Raw genomic sequence first — 22888 nt, 5'->3', positions numbered from 1 at the left:
GCATTGCCAAAACATCAGGCACAGAGCAAGCAAGACACTAGGGCTTCTCCGCAGAACATTATCACCATGCACCAAGGAAGTAAAGGCCAGAGCCTATACTGCACTTGTCCGGTCCCAACTAGAATATGCATCAGAGGCCTGGAACCCACACACAACAACAATGGTAAACTCTCTCGAGCAGGTGCAGAAAACTGCTGCTCGGTTTGTACATGGGGACTACAGGTATTCAACATCTTCCTTAACGCTGTTCTCGGCTCTTGGTTGGGATAGTCTCCACACACGGCGTCTCCTTGCACAGTGCACCCTCTTTCATAAGATACACTACTGTCAACTTCAATGTTTACCACATGTGATTGTCCCAGCTACATACATAGGAAGGCATGACCATAAGCTCAAGTACGTAATCCCACTTTTAATCACTTTTATTGTACATTAGTGACATTTAAAATCATCCTGTTCATCATGTCACCTCTCACTGATGCACACTTCTACCATCCCGGGATAGTTCCAAGAAACTGCTGAAAGGGATTACTACTTCAAGGTTCAAGGTTCAAGGAAACATTAACCGTTGGCAGGCATTCTATTTACAAGTGACGTGGAATTACATTATAGAATACTCTTGTACCTTTTCTTTCCATTTCCAGTATATGATTTCTTATTTACTGTCACTTCAGTTTATCTAACTTCTCATATTTTGAGGGGAGATGCCAACTGAAATTGTGGGTAGTATTTCAACGTATTTGCAAACATTATAACACACACACACACACACACACATCAGAAAATCACAACTCTATATGAACACTTGCACCTCTGTTGAGTTGGAAGCAAACTGGAATGTGGTGGACCAGACCAGGATGTGGAGGACATTCCTGTTGCCAGGTCCATGCTCAATGTTATCTCTTACTGTCCTTTGTTTGCTGATTGAGCACACATGTTGGAGTACACTGTTCGCCAATGGGTACAAGATGTCTGCAACCTCATTGTCAATGAATGGAGATTACGTAATCCCCCTAATCAACATTGTGTCACTTTGGATTTCCTGTTGGACTGAGACCTATTGCTACACCTGAGTGGACATGATGACTTCACAACCATAGGTTAACCCTAAAAGGGCCGGGGGGGGGAATCCGCCCCCCTCGACGTTTCGCGCTATAATTCTGTAACGCGAGAAGGCCTCATCGCGAGGCTTCTTGACTTTCTTCGTTCAAGTCTCGCGCAACTTTTGAGACCAAATTTGCAACGTCCGCGCATACTTTTGCGAAGCCACGCCCATTTTTGTAACGGAATGTCGCTCCAAAACGGGCACAATTTTGTGTTTTTGTGTACATTTCCTATGGAAAACAGTGCTCTGTCATGAAAGGCATAAAAACCTGATTATTTTTACAATTAATCACTTTCATTGATTAATTTTGTGCTAATTATGGTAGAAAAGTGGTCAGTGACAATTTCCAATGAAAAAACAAAGAAAAAACAAAAGTTGAAAAACAGAGAAATACATAAGAAATTCTGAAAACAATAAAATACATAAGAATTGAAATGAGTTTTGAAAGTTTTTGTGATGTACAATTGTTGAATATGCTAAAACAGATTTACAGATCAAAAATTAGACTCTCAATGCTTTTAATTAAGCTAAAATATCACCTTGAGCTTAATTTGCATAATTACTTAATTAAAATTAGAAATTGATTGTTTCAAAAAATCTTATAACACAAAAAAAGCCCGGCCCCTTTAGGGTTAAAGGTCCTGTTTACCTTTGGGAGCAGTGATTTTAAAAATGTTCAAGATATCACATTTGATGCATATGTATAGGTCAGTTGTATCACAAAACATCCTACCATACAAAAATTTCGCAATAAAGCCTAAAATACAAGGAGATATCACTATTTTTCTTAGTAAACCAGAACTGTAGACGGTTTAGCCTGGAAGCATTCTTATTATAACTATTGTTCACATTTTGTATATTTAACAATACTTAACATCGATAATACCGATTCAAATTTTTTTATTGGTTGTTTCTAGCCCTAACTCACATTTTAGAACTATTTTGAAGCACTAATGCTGGGTTTTTGTTTCATCTGCAAATGGTAAATTATGCCTTTAAGTTTGGAGAGATTGCACACAAAGGGTTAATGACCTCTTTCAGACTCTTTCATAGCTTTGTTGTGATTTGGTTGTACTGTACCTTGTCTCGAGATGGTAGTCCATAACATCCCACGCATCCCAGAAGAGAGGAATGTCATCATAGACCACAAACTGGTTGCCCAGGTGACCACCTGGTAGGATGACGTCCCTAGTGAGGTGATTGGTAGAAACAGGTGAATCACAAATAGATCACAACGGACAACTATGTCTTCAATAGATAATGGTGATTTGTGTAGCGGCAAAAACACACTGGACCTGAGTTTGGTGATGCATCAATGATAACACACACAGTAAATTTAGAAAGACACCTATCTCACTGACATTTGGCAACATCTTAAGATTTATTCTCAATATAAACCAACCTAAAATAACCAATGTTACACAGTTTGCTTCAGAGTTGCCATTTATCGGGGGAAAAAGTGTTAATCTCTGCAAAGTTCCCAGAGACTCAAACCCCAAACATCTCTTGAACTGGAGATTATCTCGCCTGGACCCCGCTAGCAAACTGGAAACTCTGATCCAGCGCAAAATACGATCACAAAGAACAACATCAATTGCGGCTAGGGTCAGGGGCCTGCTTAACCCGCTGAGGATGGGCTGATTTTGCTGTAACATGCATTTCCCATTGACCTCTGCCCGAGTATACTCGGGGCCCATCCTCATGGGTCCTGGAAGCTCTCCGTAATTTCAACATACCATACATGACAAAACTAAAGTTCGCTGGGAGAAAGATAGATTTCAAGCAGGAGAAAATATGTCTTGCGTGGGACACACATAGCTAGAGCGGGAGAGTGGGAGATTTTGTGAAAACGGCATCAAAGGGGGATATCTCCTACCAAAAGCGGGAGAGTTGGAGTCTCTGAGTTCCCCCAGGACTTAGTGTAATTAGGTGAGGTCCTTTGTGATCTGAGTCTGTCTGCTCTAAGCTTCACTGTAATGAATTCCACTTTCAGCTCTTGGAATTATCTTAATATTGAGACAAGCTAATAGGCAACACTTGTAAATGACAGCTACATAGATTGTTCACTACACGGCAGAAGAGGGCTCATTTTTTTTTTCTTTTTTTTTTTAATCCTTAGTGATAGGGTTTCACTCTGATCATTCATGCATTCTACACCATACTCACGGTGTGTCCTCCTTGGTGAGGCGGATTTGAATAATCCTTCCAAAGTGATCTATGGAGGCCACCATGTGCTCATTGGACAGTCTGTACCCATCTGCAGTGCTCTCCACTTTGGCTCCGGCACAGGGTTCCTCTACCTGACAACTCTGAACACTCTTCATCGACATGGCCGGGATGGTCACCATTGCTGCAACAGATAAGAGAGACAAAAGTTTGAGGCTGCCAACATTCATACATCAAAATCAGAGAGATACTTGAATGAAGAGTTCCTTTCCAAAAGGAGCTACACGCACTTTTGATGGTAAGGGGGGAAAAAAATAGATTTCTATTTCCTCTGCCAAATTTCTGCATGTTCTGATATAGTATAGAGTTCTGGAATTTATTTTGGTCCTTCAGTAGAGAAACCACTACTCTGAAAAATCTTACACAAATTACACTGAACAGTGTTGATGACATAGGAGCCTCACATATTTCAGAAATGTAGCACTGTAATTCCATTACAACACCGCTTACCTGTGTAGAATCTATGCATGCCTTCTTCTTTTGTTATGCTTCCTTCAGCCCTAAGTCATGCATTCTTGTGGTGAGGCTGCCATGTCATCATCCTTGTTTATTGCAATTTGTTATACATTTTGAAAACACTCTTATTCCTTACCCCAATCACTATAAATTCTGAAACTCTGTACTCAGTATAACTAATTTATAGTTGTTCAAATGTAAAAGTCTGAAAATCATCCGGAGGTCTCCTTTAACCCATTCTATACGGGACCCTGGTGGCCTGCGTATTAAGTTTATGGGCATTTCAGAATTCAGCATGGAACAAGTTACTATCGTTCATATGCTGTCTTCACAAATACCACTCAAATCAATGATTGTCTCACCAAGATTTTTGCAGTCTTGGCCAGGACTTGAGCCATATTCCTGCAAATCATAGGAGAGCGAGATGACCTCAAGGCGGTCCCAGCTACATGTATTGCAGATGACCTTTGAATTTCCAGATACATAACCGGTCACTGAAAAGGCCTAAGGTGAAAACAGATTAATGAAGCAATATGTTTTAAATTGTGTGCGTGTATGTATGTGTTGTCATCGTCATTTTTATTTGAATAATATGAAATATGCATGGGAAAATGCCAGTTTACAAGTGTACATAAATGCAGAGATAGTTTCACAGACGATCTAGCAATAAGACATTCACTTTTTTGTCTCTGATTAGATATTTCCCACACTTGGAAACCAATTTGTATTCATTGATTGGTGTTGTGTTAGGAAGCCTGAGGAATCTTTCCTGTTGTTAGGATCAACCTTTGTTACAAGGGTTTGTACAAAAGTAGAATATGAATGGTAAGCCGGTTTCTTCATAGATCTTGGTACTGTCAATTCTCAGCCTGGAACAATCAACTCTTGCCTCTGATCAAAGAACAGGGAGATGTTTTTCCCATCAAAGTTTTGTCATTTTGATACTGGATACACAAAAATTCACTAAAATAGGACTACCACCCCATGCAGATTAGAAAATACACTCATGCACAGTGAAAACGTTCCTGCTATCATTATGCCATTCAAAAACACATCTTGAAGACAAAAATCATATTTAGGTTAAAAATGGGAAAATTGCACACACTTAGTATGCTATATGAAATCAAATGCAACACAAAAAAAAAAAAAAACATTTGTGTTGGGAAAAAAAAAAAATCTGCTTAATATCATAAAAAAAACATTCAGGTGGAAACTGCTTATATCTCACCTTTTGGTACATGAATTCTTACTGTGGTTCTGACTCTGGGAACATGAATGCATTCAAATCATACAATTGCAACCTACAGAAAATTTCTGCAAATAATTTTACCAGCCCCTTTATTTTTTGTAGGATATCTTGATATGTCTCTTGTGGTATAGTCACTCATAGTGACAAGATGCCCAAAGTCTCACCTTGGCCATGGCTGTCAAGATAGTCTTGGTGTCAAACTCCAGTTCCGCCATGAGAGCTTTCATGTCTGTCGTAGCATCCTCCACCACCTTGTTACACAGAAAAAAACAATCACAGGGTGAACATGCAGATGACAGATGAGAATTGGTAAGTTAAAGGACAAGTCCACCTTCATAGACATGTGGATTAAGTGAATGCAGCTGTATTAGCAGAACACATCAGTGAGAGTTTGAGGAAAATCGGACAATTTGTTCATAAGTTTTGAATTTTTAGAGTTGCTGCTCAGTCAGTGCTGGATGAGAAGACTACTACAGCTTGTGATGTCATATGTAGAATGATATAAAGAAAATATAAAGAGAATTTAACACATTTTCACTTTTCTCGCATAATAAAACGCAACTTGCCTCTTTCAGATAGAAGGCAAGGGAAATAATATTACCCTTAACATATGTCAATGGCAAGTTGAGGAAATTTGCACTTAAAAAAAAAAAAATAAAAAAATTTTGCGAAATTCTCTTTATAATTTCCTTTTTTAATACTCATGTGACATCAAACACTGTAGTAGTCTTCTCATCCAGAAGTGACCGCGCAGATACTTTAAAAATTCATAACTTTTGAACACCTTGTCCGATTTTCCACAAACTTTCACTGAAGTGTTCTACTCATATTGTTGCATTCACTCAATCCACAGATATACAAAGGTGGACTTGTCCTTTAAAGTTATCTCATATCATGATCCGACGTTCATAGGAAAATAGTAGACACAACAATAGTCTGAGCTTATACCAATTCTCCAAATGCAGCATTACAAAGTTTATATGCTTTTTACTTAGTGAACAATTCAATATATTCTCTAAGCTGGCATATCGCACTTCAAGCATCCAACCATTCCGACAAATGAATGAATCCCCCTGATGACTTGTAACGGCAAAGGACATTCCATACAGCAGCTGTGTCACAAAGTCAACGGCTTGTCATTGAAAAACACACTCTCAAAACAGCTACAACTGTGCATGCAAGCGTAAATGCCTATATGCAGCAACCCAAAAATGACCAAAATTGGGTTGGAAAGCACCTCCTGACAACAACTGACCAAACATGATTTTAGAAATGTGTTTAGGAAAAATATGACTTAACTTTGCATTCAGACTTTGAAAAAAAAAAAAAAAAAAAACAACTCTATATTACGATGAGAGGTGTTCAGAAACGTGTTAATAAACCAAGTTCTTCTAAATGTGAAAGCCAATCAGAGTGAAACAAACGGTGACCTTTCACCTCTCTGATGCAGCTCCCAGGGAGGACGTCATGAAACTGATGTAGGAGCAGACGGCGCCACTTGGCCGAGATGTCGCTCTGACGAGGAACCTCACTTCCCTGGAAGAGCATTAAGAGGAACTCCACCAGACGAAACTTATTCTCCAGCGTGCGGTTCAGTCTTTTGATCTGAGTAAAGGTAGGGTGAGAAACAGACACAAGTACTATCAATACGGAGAAGGATGTAAATAGCTGGTAGATCTACCCAACAAAACTGCTACAGAGAAGATCTATAAAGCTCACAGATACACATCAAGCTATACATTCCATTCTTGTGGCTTGAGCAAAAGCGTCCTAGATGTTTGAAGGACACAGACTTTTACTACGCAATGGAAACATTTAATGAGTTCTGAGACTATAAAAACAGAACAAAATAGATCAAAATAAAGTGAGAACATCCCAAAAATATCAGATAAGGTCAACCCTTTAAGCCCCCTGGCATGTAGGGCAGAGACAAAGGCTCTCCACCCGTCTCTGTAGCTGGTCATCCTCTGGAGAGAAGCCCAGGACTGTCACCCTCTACTGTTCTCCTCCATGTCTGCTTGGGTCTGCCACGTCTTCTTTTCCCTTCCGGTGTCCAACGAAGAGCCACTCTAGGAATGGAGTTTGCGGCCATTCATAAGACATGTCCAAGACATGTCCAATCCACCTCCAACATCCCCAAAATATATGTGCTTTTAAAAAAAAAAAGAGACAAACAAAACAAAACAACACAAGATCACCCTACCTCTGCCTGTGTGGTGAACGTTCCTTGATGGAGTTCCAGGTACAGCTCTCCCTGCCATGTACACAGCTGGTCTGACTCTGCCTCGATGGCTTCAAAGAAGTTGTCCGGGGTGGAGGGCTTAGTCTTGGGGATGCCATTTGTGTCTTTCAGTCTCTTCATTCTCTCAAGCATGTCCTTTCTGTGACAAAAACACATTTCTTTCTTTCTTCTTATGCTTGTCAACAATAATAGCTTCATGCTTTGCATTGATGCTGAAAGAAATCAGCACGAGTAACGCATCAGTCATTTAATGCTCTGCGTCAAGTGATGCATCAAAAAAATGAACAGGAGGTAACAATTTTCCTGGATTGTTTGTGTCCAAATTACGGATAGTTAGGTTTAGTTACAGTTACTTGTGTAAGTCTGCATCTATTGTGACTCCCTGTGAGATTTTTACAAATTCAAAATTTTGCAGGCTTGGTGCCAAAATTTTGCATGTTACTGTGGATAAATCACAGACAGTTAAATCTACTTACGACCCTGTGGATGCCTGAGTCCATGCTAAAGTCCACTCATCTGTATCTATCCGCGACAAATACAGCTCAATTTAAGCGACTATTTGACTGGGGCTTACGACTTTGTACATCGATGGAATACTTTGCTACTTTGCCCCTCCAGAGAACTGTTAAGTACTCAAGTATATCATCAAAACAAAAGATCAGACTGCTTAAAGTGCCACAGAGAAAGTTGCCATCACAGTTAAATCCTTTACCAGCCTAGCTGCAAAATTAAACAACATAAAACTGTTTGGCAATAAAAGGGAAAAAAAAAATGAAATGAAACATCAAATTGCCTATCGTGGATGCTACGCATTAAGGAAGTACAAATTCCACTGATGCTTTCAGGAAACGTGATTTTACTCACGTGGGACCTCCTCCACCATCTCCATGTCCGTAAAGCATCAGGCTGTGGTTCACTCTCCCCTTGTCCTTGTTGTTCCTTGAATTCTTCAGCACCTAGTCAAAGTTTCCAAATTTTAAAGAGACTGTTACGGTTAGCACCCCTCAAAGCAAGATCCCCAGAAAGCGGACACGCCACTCCGTACTCAAATCAACTTTGAGTAATGGAATCAAATTAAATTATAGAAATGGCAAAAGTTTCGTTGAATTGGATTCGAAGGTTCACTAATTTTCACCAAACAGTGATGGATGTTAGTTGCAACATATACAAATAAGATGCAAAGATTATGTCATGGCTCACAAGTCTTTAACAATCAACAAGTATACAATTCTCTTCAAAATTTCTTCTTTTAGAGAACAAACAGAAAAGAAGAACTTTTGTCCATAAAAACAAATCACTGGAGTTTCGCAAAAGCCTTATAGTAATGATTTCTATGGGGTAATGGGCTTTAAGTTGCTATGTTATAGTCCAAACATACAAGTTTGGCAATGACTTTCTTTAAACAGGAAGACTTGCAAATTCAGCACAAAGGGAAGATCAAAGCATGTTAGGGCACTTTTAGTTAATGATATGATCAGCTGGAAAGTATCTCACCTCTTCAACTTTGACATTTGCCCCATAGGTGTCTGTGGGTGGGAAGTGTGCCAGGCACTTCGTACCATCAATGCCTTGCCACCAAAAGGTATTGTGCTGTACATGAAGAGGAAACAGAAGGTCTTATATCGGACCTTATTTTCAACACACAAATGCAGTCTAAACGTGCACACCAAAAATATGAAATGGCTTGGATACAGGAATATTCATGAAATATGGGACCATCATTTTGTTCCACATTGTATTTTCATCATGTGATATCTATGATGAACTACAATTCTTTCTCTCACTGTAACATACATTGTGAAATGTGTAGGTACAGCCGAGAATTTGACAGGGCCACATATTGCTATTGCAAGCTCACAGATTTGATTCATCACAGCAGCAGTGTGCCTCACAGTTAGTTGCAGAAAAGACTGATTCACTCCAGCAGAATGATGGTTGTATCATTAATTCAACACAAAGTATCCCTCAACGAGGAGTAATTCAGTTGATTTTGTAAAATACAAAATTAATTCTTGTATGTATGTCATACAAATGTTGCATTACTTGTGCTAATTATTTCATCCCTGTACTAGCTAGCTTTTTTTCCTTAGTTTGATACATTTCAAACAAATCTACAATGTACTGCAACATTATTTCTCATTTATGCATTTTCCATTTTTCCCCCAATAACTGTTATTACCTGGAAAATTATTCTACTGAATGTGAAGATAAAAATGCCCATGGATCACAAATGTTCATTCTCTCTCACTTTCTTGTGTCTTCTTCTTCTTTCCCCCCCCCCCCCCCAACTTACAGGAAATTTGTTGACGAGGCTCCAGCTGAGCTTCTGGGTCACAAAACGTTTGATTCCTGCACACGCCATGATCTGTGGGAGCTGGGCCGAGTAGCCAAATGTATCTGGCAGCCAGAACTACAGGAACGTAATGAACAGCAGAATCTTTGTAGTGGCAGAACATAGGAATTACGGAGAGAGTCATACACAAGAGGATGGACAGAAACAGACAAGAAGAGAAAATGGATCAAAAGGGGAGAGAAAATAAGCAAAAGACTGAACATGAGAAGAACAAAAATTAAATAAGAGACAAAAAAAAAATCAAAACAAGGAGAACCACAGAGAAAAAGAGGAAGGAACGCAGAATTTTGTTGGTGAAAAGAAAGTACCACTCTCCACAAATGGAGTGACCACTTGCGAGCACTCACTGATTATGAGATGTGCCAGGCCAGTGATATTTTTGTGCAACAACAACAAAATATCCACTCTAATGCAGCCACTTTACATAATTTGACAATTCAGAGTGAAATCTTTACTAAAAAAAAAAAAAGATTGTACAAATCTCAGTGTCTGTCCATTGATCATACAACCTGCTTGTCAAATTCAAGGTAATCACAGTGATCACAGTCATTCTGCATGTTGTCAACAAATGAACAACACTGAAGAGATACCACTGAAACTTTTCTAACAAATTGATTTGAATAGATAAACCTCTATTGTGAAGCATCTTTTTAGAAAATCTATATTTGATGAAATGTGCTGCTGTTAATTTGTTTCTCACACCTCTTTGCAATAGCTGCCAAATTCTTCTTTGTAGAACCTCTGTCCATAGAGAAGCTGTCGAACAAAAGATTCTCCACTGGGCAGATTTCCGTCCATCTCCACCCAGCATCCGCCAACAGGAATGAAGCGCCCTCGCTTGACCATGTCCTTGACCCTCGAGTACAGTGATGGGTAGTTGGTTTTCACCCATTCAAACTGCTGAGCCTGGGAGGTTGTTCAACAGATAATGCAATATTGGAGCCTTAGTGCTGTTCATGTCACAAACACCTGTTCTGAAAGACACGGGTTACATTTTGATCTCTGCTTATCACGTCAGCTTTGTGGATTAACTAAACAGAAATCACTGTGTCATAAACTTGTATGAGAATGCAGTGTACCTCGAACAAGCACAAACACCTATACAGATATCTGGTGCCAGTAAAATGAGTACTATCACTTTTTGAGCTTTATCATGCCAATACTGTATACAACATTTTCCCTTCAAAATGATTTCTTGTCTCAAACATACATGCTCTGATGATAGAAATGAAACAAACTGCTTTCCTGAAAGAAACTGAAAAAATGTCCAACATGTACATCTTTTTTGAGGGGGAGGAATGGTTTCAGAAACTCTAGCTTTGTCTAATCCAAGAAATACAGCTATGACATTTCACATCTTACCACCCTTCTAGCATATCATGTTTCTGTAATTATTCTCCTTTAATCTGTTTTTTTTTTCAGTTCTGTTTTATATAATACAGACATTTTGGTCTATTTCAAAGCATAGGCCTACAGTCTTCATGCTACCAATTTCTCTTTGTCATAGAGTCAGAGTACACAAAAATTAAGTTCACATTATAGCAATGTTTGCCCACTAGCTACCATGCTCTTTATCCTGATTGAATATACTCACTTAACTTTAAAAGAAAGCACACATTTTTGCAGATCAGATTACCTGTGAAAATATAAATGTGAAGTCCTCATAGTCCTCCATCAAGCGCAGCACATTGGCCCAAGTTCTCGCCACTTTCCGCTTCGTCTCAGCATACGGCCACAACCAAGCTAAAAATAGTGAGGAAGGGAGAGTATTGCAACACCTTCATCCTCATACTCACTGAATATTCAATGCAAGGTTACAAAAAATAAAAAATAAATAAATAAATAAAAATAACTGAGCATAAAATATTCTTGATGAATTAATGAAATGGACATGCTGAAAAGTTCTCACTGTAGAAAATTTTTTTGAGGCATTTCATTTTACGGAAATATCCGCTCAATACATTTAAGTGAATGGTCAGCATGTGGATATGTTTACAATGTAGTAAATATGCATTGTCATTTCTGGATGGCAGCAGTACATTTGCCTGTACTTTTTTAGAGCAATTTATGGAGATCTAAAAAAAATATAAGCAAATACCAAAAGAAAAAAAAATGATAACCCTCTGCAGGAAAAATTTCCTAGTGGAAATGGAAGAGCTGACTGGTAATCTCTACCAGAATCAATGTGCGCGTTGCCACAGGCGTGGACGTTGTGAACTCCATCCCCATTCCTCTGGTTAAGGAAATTCTGGCATATTTCCCTGGCAGCGACATAAGTCTCAGGCTTGTCCGTGTCGCAGGCATTGACCATTCTGTTTACTGTGTAGAGAGCCTGGAAGCTTCGTTGGTCATCTTCAGGAATGTTCTGATATTTTTACAGATAATGACAAGAAGAAAGGTGACTAAAATGGATAGAATAAAGCTTTAATATAAAAAAAACATGGAATTTATTATGTAATCATTCAGTTTGTGAATGATATGATTAGCTGGGGAAATGGAGATTTTTAAACATCATGATCATTGGCTTATTAAAAGCTAAAATACAGATCATCATTATCATCCATATCACATAATATGGCTATACAAAAAGCAGATCAGTGTCAGTACTGGACCAGGTAATCATGTGAAAACTGAGCACTTACACAAATCAAGAAAGCATGGTACAGAGCACCGCACGGGCATTTGACTTCACACAATTACCAAGACATATCAAGTCCTAATCCTACACAAAATCATGCCAATGTGCAATCAACAAAGTTTAAAGACTAAAAGCAATCACATTGTATGTCCACTTTTTAAAAGCCTCCTATTTTTCTCTTATTAAACATGAAGGCTGTGAAACTATTCTACAGTGTTCATAAAATTTTCACAACTCCTCTTACCTTGACAATATCTATCAGTGTCTCAATGTCCATCATCAACTCGTAGGCTTCTCGATTAAAGACAGCAATCTCCGCCTGGCTGAGGGTGAAGGTCCTATCTGGTGCTGGTGGTCCAATCAGGCTGTTCCCAGCTCCAAACATGGAGTTGCATGCCATTTCAATATAGAGAGTTCCAAATCTGTGACACAGAGAGTCATACATGGAGACAAGTAATGCCTATGTGTAGAGAGTCTCACATCTACATACCACAATGTGGAACAGATGTATCAGGATTAAATTCATTTGAGGCATCCAGAGAAGTGGTGGGAGTGTACTTTGTTGGTAAGTGTTCAAAGCACTGACAGAAAGGCTATGCAAAATGAAAGCAGCAAAAAACAGCTAGTATGTTTTGCAATCCTTTGAGCAGACTTGCATAGTAATTTGAGTAAATAGATAATTGTGACTCACAGAGCTACCAAGTCTCACGCATTCTGCGTGAGACTCAAGCATTTAGGGGCCATCTCATGATCTCACGCATGACACCCATTTTTCTCATGCATCGGGCGAAGTCTGCAACTTGGGGCTATAATAATGAGCATAGCTCAAAAGATTAAAGTGATAGTTGCAATTGAAGGTATATTTCCCTTTTGTCTTTCAAAATAAGTAAAAAATAGTCACTTAAGTATGCACCTGATCGCACCATTAAGAGCTAAAAATTGAAAAAGCTCCCTACCGTGGGAGGCCACAGGGGGGAAAAACCCCTTCCACACCCTCGCTCGCACGCACATTCGCATGCCGAGATGCTGAGTCATGAAAATCTCACTCATAAATTTTTTTTGAACTTGGCATCCCTGGACTCATTGTAAATGATGGAAATCCAACTGCTGATGTTTGATGAACATTACAGTATCCCTTAAACAGGGCTGCACACTAACCCATATTTTCTATAGGTCCGACCGGTCAGTCAGACCAGTAGGTACCCAGTTTTTCCATTTTTTACTGGTCTATTCCTGAGAAAGTTACTGGTCCAACACTGATTTTTACTGGTCCTGGACCATCGGACCAATGCCAGTGTGTAGCGTTGTCTTAAAGCAGTCAGAGGTTTCTTGTTTCTTTGCTTCATCAAACTGCAGCTATTCTAAAGCTCTTTGCCTGTGGATTCATATTGATAGGATAGGTACTGCTTTAGATATGAGAAATTACAAATAAGTGGGAATTAACCGCTGTGTGCAATCAAATACAGGGAAACTGTGAGATTTAATTGGAAGCATTGATGGAATACTGTATCATTCAGAAACCAGAAAAACACAAGAGGACCTCTCAATCACTCACCCTGGGAGGCCAGGTGTGTGTTTTCTGGTCAGTATGAAGCTGGTTCGGTCATCCTTGTTCAGCCCTTGCAGTGGTTCACCATACTCACTCCACACCTACCATGGACAGAAAACATCAGCTTTCCTTGCAAATGCTTGCTTTAAGCATGCTTGCTTTAAGCTTGTTTATTGTGTACACACACAGTACGAGCAAAAATATATGCAGCATCATACACAACAGAACGTTTGTAGCTGCACGTTTATAAGTCCTTCTGGGAAGCCTGATGTGTGTACAGGAATTCGGCTTCAGTAAAGATCTTCGGGTTGAGAAAACTTGGCCCTCAATACTGTAAGAGTAGACATTTTTGCACGTCTAATTTTTCACGCTCAGCTGGGTAAGAAGATTTTTGCATGTTTTTAATTCTGCGAATCAAGATATCAACTACTGGAACATATGGCAAGCAAAAATATTCGCGTGCTTTTGTTTTCGCGCTACTTTCTGGTTGCACAAAATGTGCGAAAATTTCCACACTGCAAAAATTTCTACTTTTACAGTAGTAGAGAATTGCTAATGGTCTGGGGTAAAGGATTAACCATATTCTCATTAATAAAATTGCGACAAAAGCGGTGATCACAAATACATTTTCAGTCTCAATGTCCACAAGCTCAGCCAGATATAAACTTGACTACAACTTGTGAGGTAAAGGCTTTACCCCTTTTTCCACTAAGATGTCCAGTATCAAAATTTTTGTTCAGGATTTTTTGGGCAAAAGCATGCTCTAATCTTTTTCCATTATGCTATCTTGTATCAAAGTTTGTGTGGGATTTTTCTGGCACAGGCACATACTTCTTTTTTTTTTCTTCAAGAAAAGTGTTTGACATAGGGTGAAGCATCTTCAGATCTTGCTGTTTTTACATGGGGACAATGAATGGTGAAAGGCAAGTGAGCTCATGTTCACACATACACTAATCAGGGGTCTGTCCACAGTGTCCATGGATCGACGACCATGGACCTCAAATACACAATGTCTACAATTCCACCATCAAAGTCCCGTTTTCCCCATTACTGTAAAACATGATATATTTGCGGCATGAAATTTTTGCGAATTGAGCTGGCGGCCTCTTTTGCGGCATGAAATTTTTGCGAATTGCCACTGGCATTCAATGCATATAGTGTAGACAAGAACTTTTGCGTGCATTTTAATTTTGCAAATCTTGGCGCTCGCAAAATTCGCGAAACTAAAATGCATGTGAACATTCCTCCTTTTACAGTAGCCTTTAACCCACATTATCCCCATGGCCTTAAGTGTTGACAAATGCATGCAATTCCACATTCCCCCAGTTATATCCCTGACACATCTGCTATATTATTGTGCAGGTCTCATCAGAACATGTGTGCTACATTGTATTTGTTATATAACGGCCTACCATTGCCTCTGAGCTGGAGTTCCACAGTAGATGCACTTCTTTGTCTCTCCAATCATCAGGGATCTCGATCTGGAGTCTGAACCAGTGCGTAGCCCACCTGTTTGACAGAGATCAGTGATAACTTCCTGTGTAGGACAGTTCACATAATGGGGGTATCTAATGCAGCAGGCTGCGATTGAAGTAAAATATGCCATGCAGTGTCGATAGGGGTAATAAAATTGGTGAAATGGCTTCATGAAATGGTGTCAACTATCCTGTCAGCAAACTCATTGGATCATGTAAGCACTTTGACATTGCATCTTTTGATAGTTTTCATTTTGTTTACCTGCCAAAGGAAAAAAAAATTGTTTCAATGAAAGCTGTAAAGATCAAAAGTGCATGCAAGACCCATTAAAATTTCAGCAGTAATGGACAGATGTCAACTCTCACGTTACACCATTTAGTAGAGGCTACTATGTAATCCCGTGAGATTTTTGTGCCAAAATTGATTTTATTAGCTAACTTTGTCAATTTGGGGGTGCTGAATTAAAAAAACTTTGGTTCCATTTTTTCCAACCACGTCTTCAGCCGCCATTTTGAATTTCAAAATGGCCACCATAGCAAACTGTATTTTGACCCATATTTCATAAAGTGAGCATTGCAGAAGCTTCAAATTTGGTGCAAAATGCATGAGTGTGATGTCAGACACTTTGATATATCTTTTTCTGATATTGTGGATTGTTTTGATACAATTTGTAGGCTGCCATCTTGAATTTCAAAATGGCCGCCATAGCAAACTGTAATTTGACCCATATCTCATAAAGTGAGCATTGTAGAAGCTTCAAATTTGTTGCAAAATGCATCGTTGTGATATCAGACACTCTGATATATCTTTTTCTGATATTGTGGATTGTTTTGTACAGTTTGTAGGCTGCCATCTTGAAATTCAAAATGGCCGCCATGACGTTTTTACCCATATCTCAGGTTGCAATTATTGTAGAAGCATCAAATTTTCAAGAATGCACATGCTTGTGGTGTCCAACATACCAGTACAGCTGTTTCCTCATTGTGGATCATTAGACAGGCCACCGTGTTGAGATTCAAGATGGCTGCCATAGAAAACATATTATACCGTGTACTGTTGTAAGCGGCTTAGATGAATTTGCCACGATTGTTCTAGATAGACCGAATTTTATTTCCAGGTCAAGCAGATTGACAGCCATCTCTCAATTCAAAATGGTCGCCGTAAATTCAAAATGTAAGGACGAGGTTCCAATGACGTCATCAAGCCATGCTGAGGGCCAAAAACTGCGTATGGGGGGAGGGGGCATACCACTGTCCCATACAATATGTGGGCAAGCGTGTAAGCGTTACATCCCATATAGCCAGGCGGGTATATGCGGTTTGCGAACTGCACGCTAAAGCGGTTTGTTTTTGCCTCTCAGGGAACACATTATTTTGCATCGTGGAACCTCGTTAATGATTATATTTAAGCCCAGTCAATAAAATATTTGTACAAAAGTAAGCATTGATACAACTGAAGGTGATCTTCAAAAACTTGATGCTGCCTCGAGAAAATGAAGACAAACAAGGAAAAGTCTCGCAATGGCCAATGGCAAGAAATGCCATGGTCACCATAACAGGCATCCCATTCACAAGCTTGTTTGTTGGCCACAAACTGAAACAAGATTTGCTAGACACTAGATATATTTCTGGAATAATACAGAATGAATAAGGAATGAGTAGGCTTTTTCCTGATTGCCTTTGAGTGGGTCATCTTCAATTATTAAGACTTCCAATATGCTTACTGCTGTACAGCCAATGTTTCTAAAACAACAAAGGAGCAATAATAGCTCAGTTCTTTGGCGCTTTGCATGCATCAGAATTCCTCCACAATTTAGAACACCACAACATGAGGGTAATCTCAAAAATTGTCACTGCCTTGAAGCTGATGAATGTGGTGTTTGGCAATCAGCTATCGGAAACATTCAAGGGGGATTTTTCTCGAAAGAGATGAAAAGGGAAGTTTTCATGTTCTGTACTAAGAATTTGTATCTAGGAGAATAAAAATATATTAATCTCTGGGATAGTATGAAAAAGGGCAGACATTCAACTCGTGCAATTAAAATACACCATGTAAGATTGGATCCAAAGTCATTAAGCTTAAGAGGATCACCAACTTCTCAAAACATTTCTACTGGCTCTATAGTTCGATAGACTTGTCATTATCCAGTCATTGCTGAACGATACAATTATCGGAAGGTATAAGTTCTCAGTAATTCCACAATCACTCTTCATCTCATAATTTCATGGCCTTCTCATTCTCACTAACAAAGGTTCATTTTCCATACCCATGCCTTAGAAACCCACAAAACTGAGCCATATAATCAGCCTGAAAGTTGAAATACTGAGCAGTCATTTCCATCTGCCACAGAGACCACATCATGGAAAGAAAAGAAACAAAGGGTTCATCAAAGATGCCATGGGAGCTGTCACCCGTCACTCACAACGAGGAAATAGATAGCCTCATTCCATTGTATATAGATGCTACCTCAAGAGCAACGGGATAATCAGAGATATTGATGATTATTATGTAGACACTGACATTTCAATTCTCCTCATGGATCTTGTAAGTTTGCTTTACTTACTGGATTGCATGATATCTGCTCCATCACTGGAAAAGGAAATGATAAAAGTACAATTTACATTATTGAGAGATTATGTTCTGCAGTTCGTTGCGAAAAAAACAAACGTCTGCTTTTTCATGTCTTCTACTGGTGCTGGCTGAAGTTGAAAATTTGAGGATGTCTCAAAGAGCAGATGGACCAAGAAGTATCTAAACCTGGAATCATGCAGAATGTGCAATGACACAGTCCATGCGGCAGAGACCCCAACCCAAAGCATGTTCTGATCTGGAGATTCTCCCGCCCGAAACCCCTAGCAAACGGGAGACTCCAAGTTGATGTGTACGAAGCGCAAAGTTCCTAGGGTTCTAGATGCTCTCTCGTGCTATCTAAGGCTTATTTTTGCAACATACGACAGCAATAAGTAAGAAATCCTTTCCACCGGGAGACACAGAGCCAGGGCGGGAGAAATCAAATCTCAAGCGGGAGAACAGGAGATTTTGTAAAAATGGGTTTTCGGTGGGAGATCTCCCGTTGAAAACGGCAGAGTTGGAGTCTCCGCATGCCTTCCAGAAGTTTGGCGTAGATGACTTCAACCAGGACAATCTCCCGCTCTACCCTCGTAGAGTCTTGATACAACAAATCCAGAGAGCAAAGCTCGTAAACTCTCACAACCTAATTTGTGCCTCTACTACAGGGAAATATGATATTTACATCGTAGTTAATTCCAGAGGGTATGCATAAAATGTTCAATTAAATGCTTTGAGCTTCCTACACCAACGGTGGCCACAGAATTCATTATCATGCTCATAGCAAGAAATGCAAAAGTCACTGTTTCTGGAAGAATTTTATAGAACCAATTCTCCCTTGTGTACAGCCTCAAAGTGCGGTGACTTCAAAAACATATGCAGGGAATGAGCCTAGAAGACATTATCTATCTAAGTGACTTTCCCATGAATTTTTAGAATGTAGGGCTAATGTTGTAAACTCTACAACGAAATCGTCTAAATAGGGCATTTAGTCACTAACAGACACAGCTATTAAGAGGTTCTTTTAAAATTCATTTGTTTTGACGTCAGAATCACATGATTTCCCATTCACAATTTTTACCCAAACGCAATGCTTTTAAAGTAATGTTTCCCATGGCAGCCATTTTGCATTTCAACATGGCAGTGTACCTACAGGACAGGAAGCAGTCCCGCCTACGCAATTCACTGAAGTGATTGACTTACACATGAGTGTTCCAGCATGCTTGGGTTTGCAGTTACAGATCTTACAGCACCAAATATGGTCGAAATCCATCTTGAATTTCAAGAGTGGCGGCCAATGCGAATAATCCATTATTACAGAATGTATAGGCCCTATGTGTGTTTTTTAAAAGAATGTATACTGTACGCCACCATACGCCACCACCATTCATATGTCTAAAAGTTGCTTGTAACCAGAGATATTAGCTGAAAAGCAGCCATTTTGAATGTTAAGATGACCGCCTCGATAGTGATCTGCAATTTAAGGGAGGGAAAAAGTGCATCTGAATGGTCAACATCATGAACCCAGTTTATGCCCGAAATGTGAACTTTCTTTATTGCTTACAACATGAGTTATGGGTCAAAATATACGTTCTGGTATGGCGGCCATTTTGAATTTCAAGATGGCCACCTTCAATATCAAAATGAACCATCGTTTCAGAAAAAGATGTTTCAGAATGTCTGATAGCATACGCATGCTCTTTGCCCCAAATTAGAACCTTGCACAATGTATACGATGTGAGGTACAGGCCCAATTACATTTGTTATTGTGGCCATTTTGAATTTCAAGATGGCCGCCAATGAAAATGATCCATCATTAATAAAACAAAATGTATAGCTTGTCTGACATCACAGGCATGCTTTTTGCCCCAAATTTGTACTTTCCATAATGCTTACAACCTTAGATATAGGTAAAATATATTTAGCAATGGAGGCCATTTTGAATTTCAAGATGGCTGCCAAAAAACTGTATCAAAACTATCTACGGTATCAGAAAATGGTGCATCAGAATGCCTGACATCATAAACATGCTTTTTGCATCAAATTTGAACCTTCTATGATGCTCACATTATGAGAATTGGGTCAAATTACAGTTTGCTATGGCGGTCATTTTGAAATTCAAAATGGCGGCTGAAGACGTGGTCGGAAAAAATGGAACCAAAGTTTTTTGGATTCAGCACCCCCAAATTGACCAAGTTAGCTTAAAAAATCAATTTTGGCACGAAAATCTCACGGGACCCAATATTTCGACATAGCAGACTGTACTAATTCACAACATTCACATAAGACCTTCGCCCGAAATCTTCACCTTTTTGTACTTACGTGGGGCCATAGGAAGAGCCTACTGAAACTTCATTGACTGGGGAATTCTGCGCATTGATTGGTGCAGAGCTCCACTCTCTCGTTGCTTCTTGGTAGGTCACTCGACCATTGACTTTCCTGTGTGTGATGTGAATCGGATGCTTTGCCGGGTAGAGCCTGAAATGCATATTTTAGCAGGATAATTAATGGATTCAGCCACAGCTAAAAACCCACTTTGAAAGCATGCAATTAGTGCCTTAAAATGGCTGATTCCATTACCACTGAAATCTGCAGTGGATGATATGGTTCATCTGACATTGAAAAATAAACACAAATTAAAATATTTTAAATATATCTAAAGAATTGAAAAAAAAAAAGTGTGATTAAAAATATGACACAATCAAACAGGCAGATGACTTTGTACGAGTGACTCTTGTATGAAATGCATGTATTGCTTGTGTCAGCAATACAAGACATATAAGAATACAAAAACTGTGCCGACAAAAAACACATTTTTAATGAGTAAGTTTTGTACTGCACATCTATTCATATCATTTGCATTAACTGCAACAAATGCAAAATATGACCATGAGAGGAAAGGAAACAAACAAACACACAACCTGTTGATACTCACTTGCCATACAAGTTACAGTCTGTGAAATAGTGGCTGGATATAAATTTTTCTGCCCTCTCTAGCGTACAACGTTTGTCCTTGAAGACCACAGGTGTCACAGACGGCGCCGTATTTTTCACTTGGCCAACTATTCAAAGAAATTAACAACATGTACACAATGGACTTTATATTTCTACAGCAGTCTAAATCTTGTACTCTCAGACTGAATAGAAAAGCATGGTGAATACATGGAAGAGTTCCAGAGGGAATCATGGATTTGAGAATGACCATTGTGTTACACCTGAAATACAAGAACGATTTCAAGAGGATATAATTGAAGGCATCGCAACAGCAATGTGCTGTCACTTTGTTTGCATTTATTATTTTGTTAAATAACATTATGCAGGAGGTTAAGACTGTAGTTCTGATGACTCAAAAGCAAATCATATTAATAAAGTGAAATTTTCACTACTAACTTGTTACTTCGTAATAAAGTATAATTAGTACTATATTTCGACTTTATGTGGCAGTTTACAAATATACAGAGTTTCTCAAGAGTTTGTCCATTTGTGGGTTTGTCTGAACATTTTCAACTGTCATCTACAGTGTACACACCCAACTTCAAATTCATCATGTAAAAGTGCAAAACTGACAGTATTTTCTCACATTAACTAGAGTAAACAACCCTGCATGCCCTGTTTGTGGCAGGCTTGGTACAGCATGCCTATTTGCAGCAGGGGCCACTTCATTCATTGATGAAAAGGCCCAATCAGGTGTCACTTACCGTACAAGTAACTCCTGATCCTGCTTGTGTGTGGGACTAAGTCACTAAGCACACATGATGTTTGTTAGCTGTTTTGATGATGAATAAAAGTGCCCCTGCCAGAAATTGGCACCCTCCCACAGGGTCAATTTACTCTAGTAGTAGTTAGGGTATTGTTTCACTACTTCAATAATTTTATACAATGACACATTCACTAGACTGCAGACATAAGATACTCAGTCCAATCAAGGACAAACCTCCTTGTTGGTCCAATGCAATGGCCAGCATTTCCATAAATTATAAAACATTATGATTAGTGTTATCAATAATAACATCAAACAAGATGTTAAGCTTAATATATAGAACTACAATGCAAGCCCAACAAGCTAAGGTCGTATTGAGCTGCCTAGCTGGGAGTAAATTTAGGCCTATTAAATTTTAAAGGTATAAATTTAATTTAAATTTTAGACCTAGAATTTCTACACCTTTAGCAACCGACTGTGAGTTGTCACTTCATTGTCAAAAATGTCAGTGCATGCAGTGAGACTTCAATTCAGCAAACTAAGTTATAGTCTACTTCATCATGTGCTTCACTCTATTTCCAATATGCGACTCAATTTCTATAATCATGTGAATACAGGTAGGCCTATAGTAGGCCCTACTAGAGTAATATTATGCACAGGATCACAAACGAACAATTCCTACTACAGTAAGGGCACCGGTTTTCGACACTTTAGCACATTTCCTTGTTTACCATCAATACTGCACCGTTTTACCTCGGAATTTTGATATGAAGTTGAGCTACAAAGGCCAATAATAATATGCCTTAAATGAATTCCCATTTGAATGCACTCGCGTTCAATTCTTAAGCGATTTCCGTCACGCCGTCGCTGGCATCAGATTTCGACACCCAGCATCATTTTTCAACACAATCACAGCGCGCATCACACAGAAATCACATGGCGCATACAGTACACGTACACTGCATTGTGGACGCAAACTAGCAATCATACCGCCGCAAGAACTTGTTGTTTCCTCTATAACGACTATTAACGTGTCTTGATATGGGAATGTCGAAATCTGGTGGCACATTCTCAAAGCCAACTCTTTCTACAAGTTTGCTCATTTATCACGAATTCAGCCATGAAATTACTAAAGACGATTATGAAATCAAACATCAAGATTTGGCAAACAAACTGATACTAAAGCAAGATAACCGGCACGGGTGAATTTAATTTTACGGCGATGTGTATGGCTGACATTAACATTTCTGCTGACACTGCTGTGTTGCTTTTCTCCTAAATATTCTACCGTCGGATTATGATAACAAGTGACAAACGGTGTTTATA

At 39.1% G+C, this 22888-nt stretch overlaps 1 protein-coding gene across 1 annotated transcript in view; it reads right to left on the bottom strand.

The window, feature by feature from the left end:
* LOC140228553 (alpha-mannosidase 2C1-like) overlaps positions 1-20351 on the bottom strand; it is a 30348-nt gene extending 9997 nt beyond the window's left edge. Inside the window, exons 1-16 of the mRNA XM_072308786.1 lie at positions 20185-20351; positions 15231-15327; positions 13825-13919; positions 12514-12691; positions 11807-11996; positions 11268-11374; positions 10334-10537; positions 9572-9688; positions 8773-8868; positions 8143-8234; positions 7240-7417; positions 6474-6641; positions 5201-5287; positions 4150-4291; positions 3272-3455; positions 2186-2293 (exon numbers count right to left, since the gene is read on the bottom strand). Coding sequence (XP_072164887.1) covers positions 2186-2293; positions 3272-3455; positions 4150-4291; positions 5201-5287; positions 6474-6641; positions 7240-7417; positions 8143-8234; positions 8773-8868; positions 9572-9688; positions 10334-10537; positions 11268-11374; positions 11807-11996; positions 12514-12691; positions 13825-13919; positions 15231-15327; positions 20185-20351 — 2210 coding nt within the window. The remainder of the gene's footprint in view (positions 1-2185; positions 2294-3271; positions 3456-4149; positions 4292-5200; positions 5288-6473; positions 6642-7239; positions 7418-8142; positions 8235-8772; positions 8869-9571; positions 9689-10333; positions 10538-11267; positions 11375-11806; positions 11997-12513; positions 12692-13824; positions 13920-15230; positions 15328-20184) is intronic.
* Positions 20352-22888: the final 2537 nt, after the last annotated feature.

The sequence above is a fragment of the Diadema setosum genome, chromosome 5 (assembly GCF_964275005.1).
Source record: "Diadema setosum chromosome 5, eeDiaSeto1, whole genome shotgun sequence".
Lineage (NCBI taxonomy): Eukaryota > Metazoa > Echinodermata > Echinoidea > Diadematoida > Diadematidae > Diadema > Diadema setosum.
The sequence above is the reverse complement of the archived record's forward strand: the minus strand, read 5'-3'. Positions and strand labels throughout refer to the sequence as shown.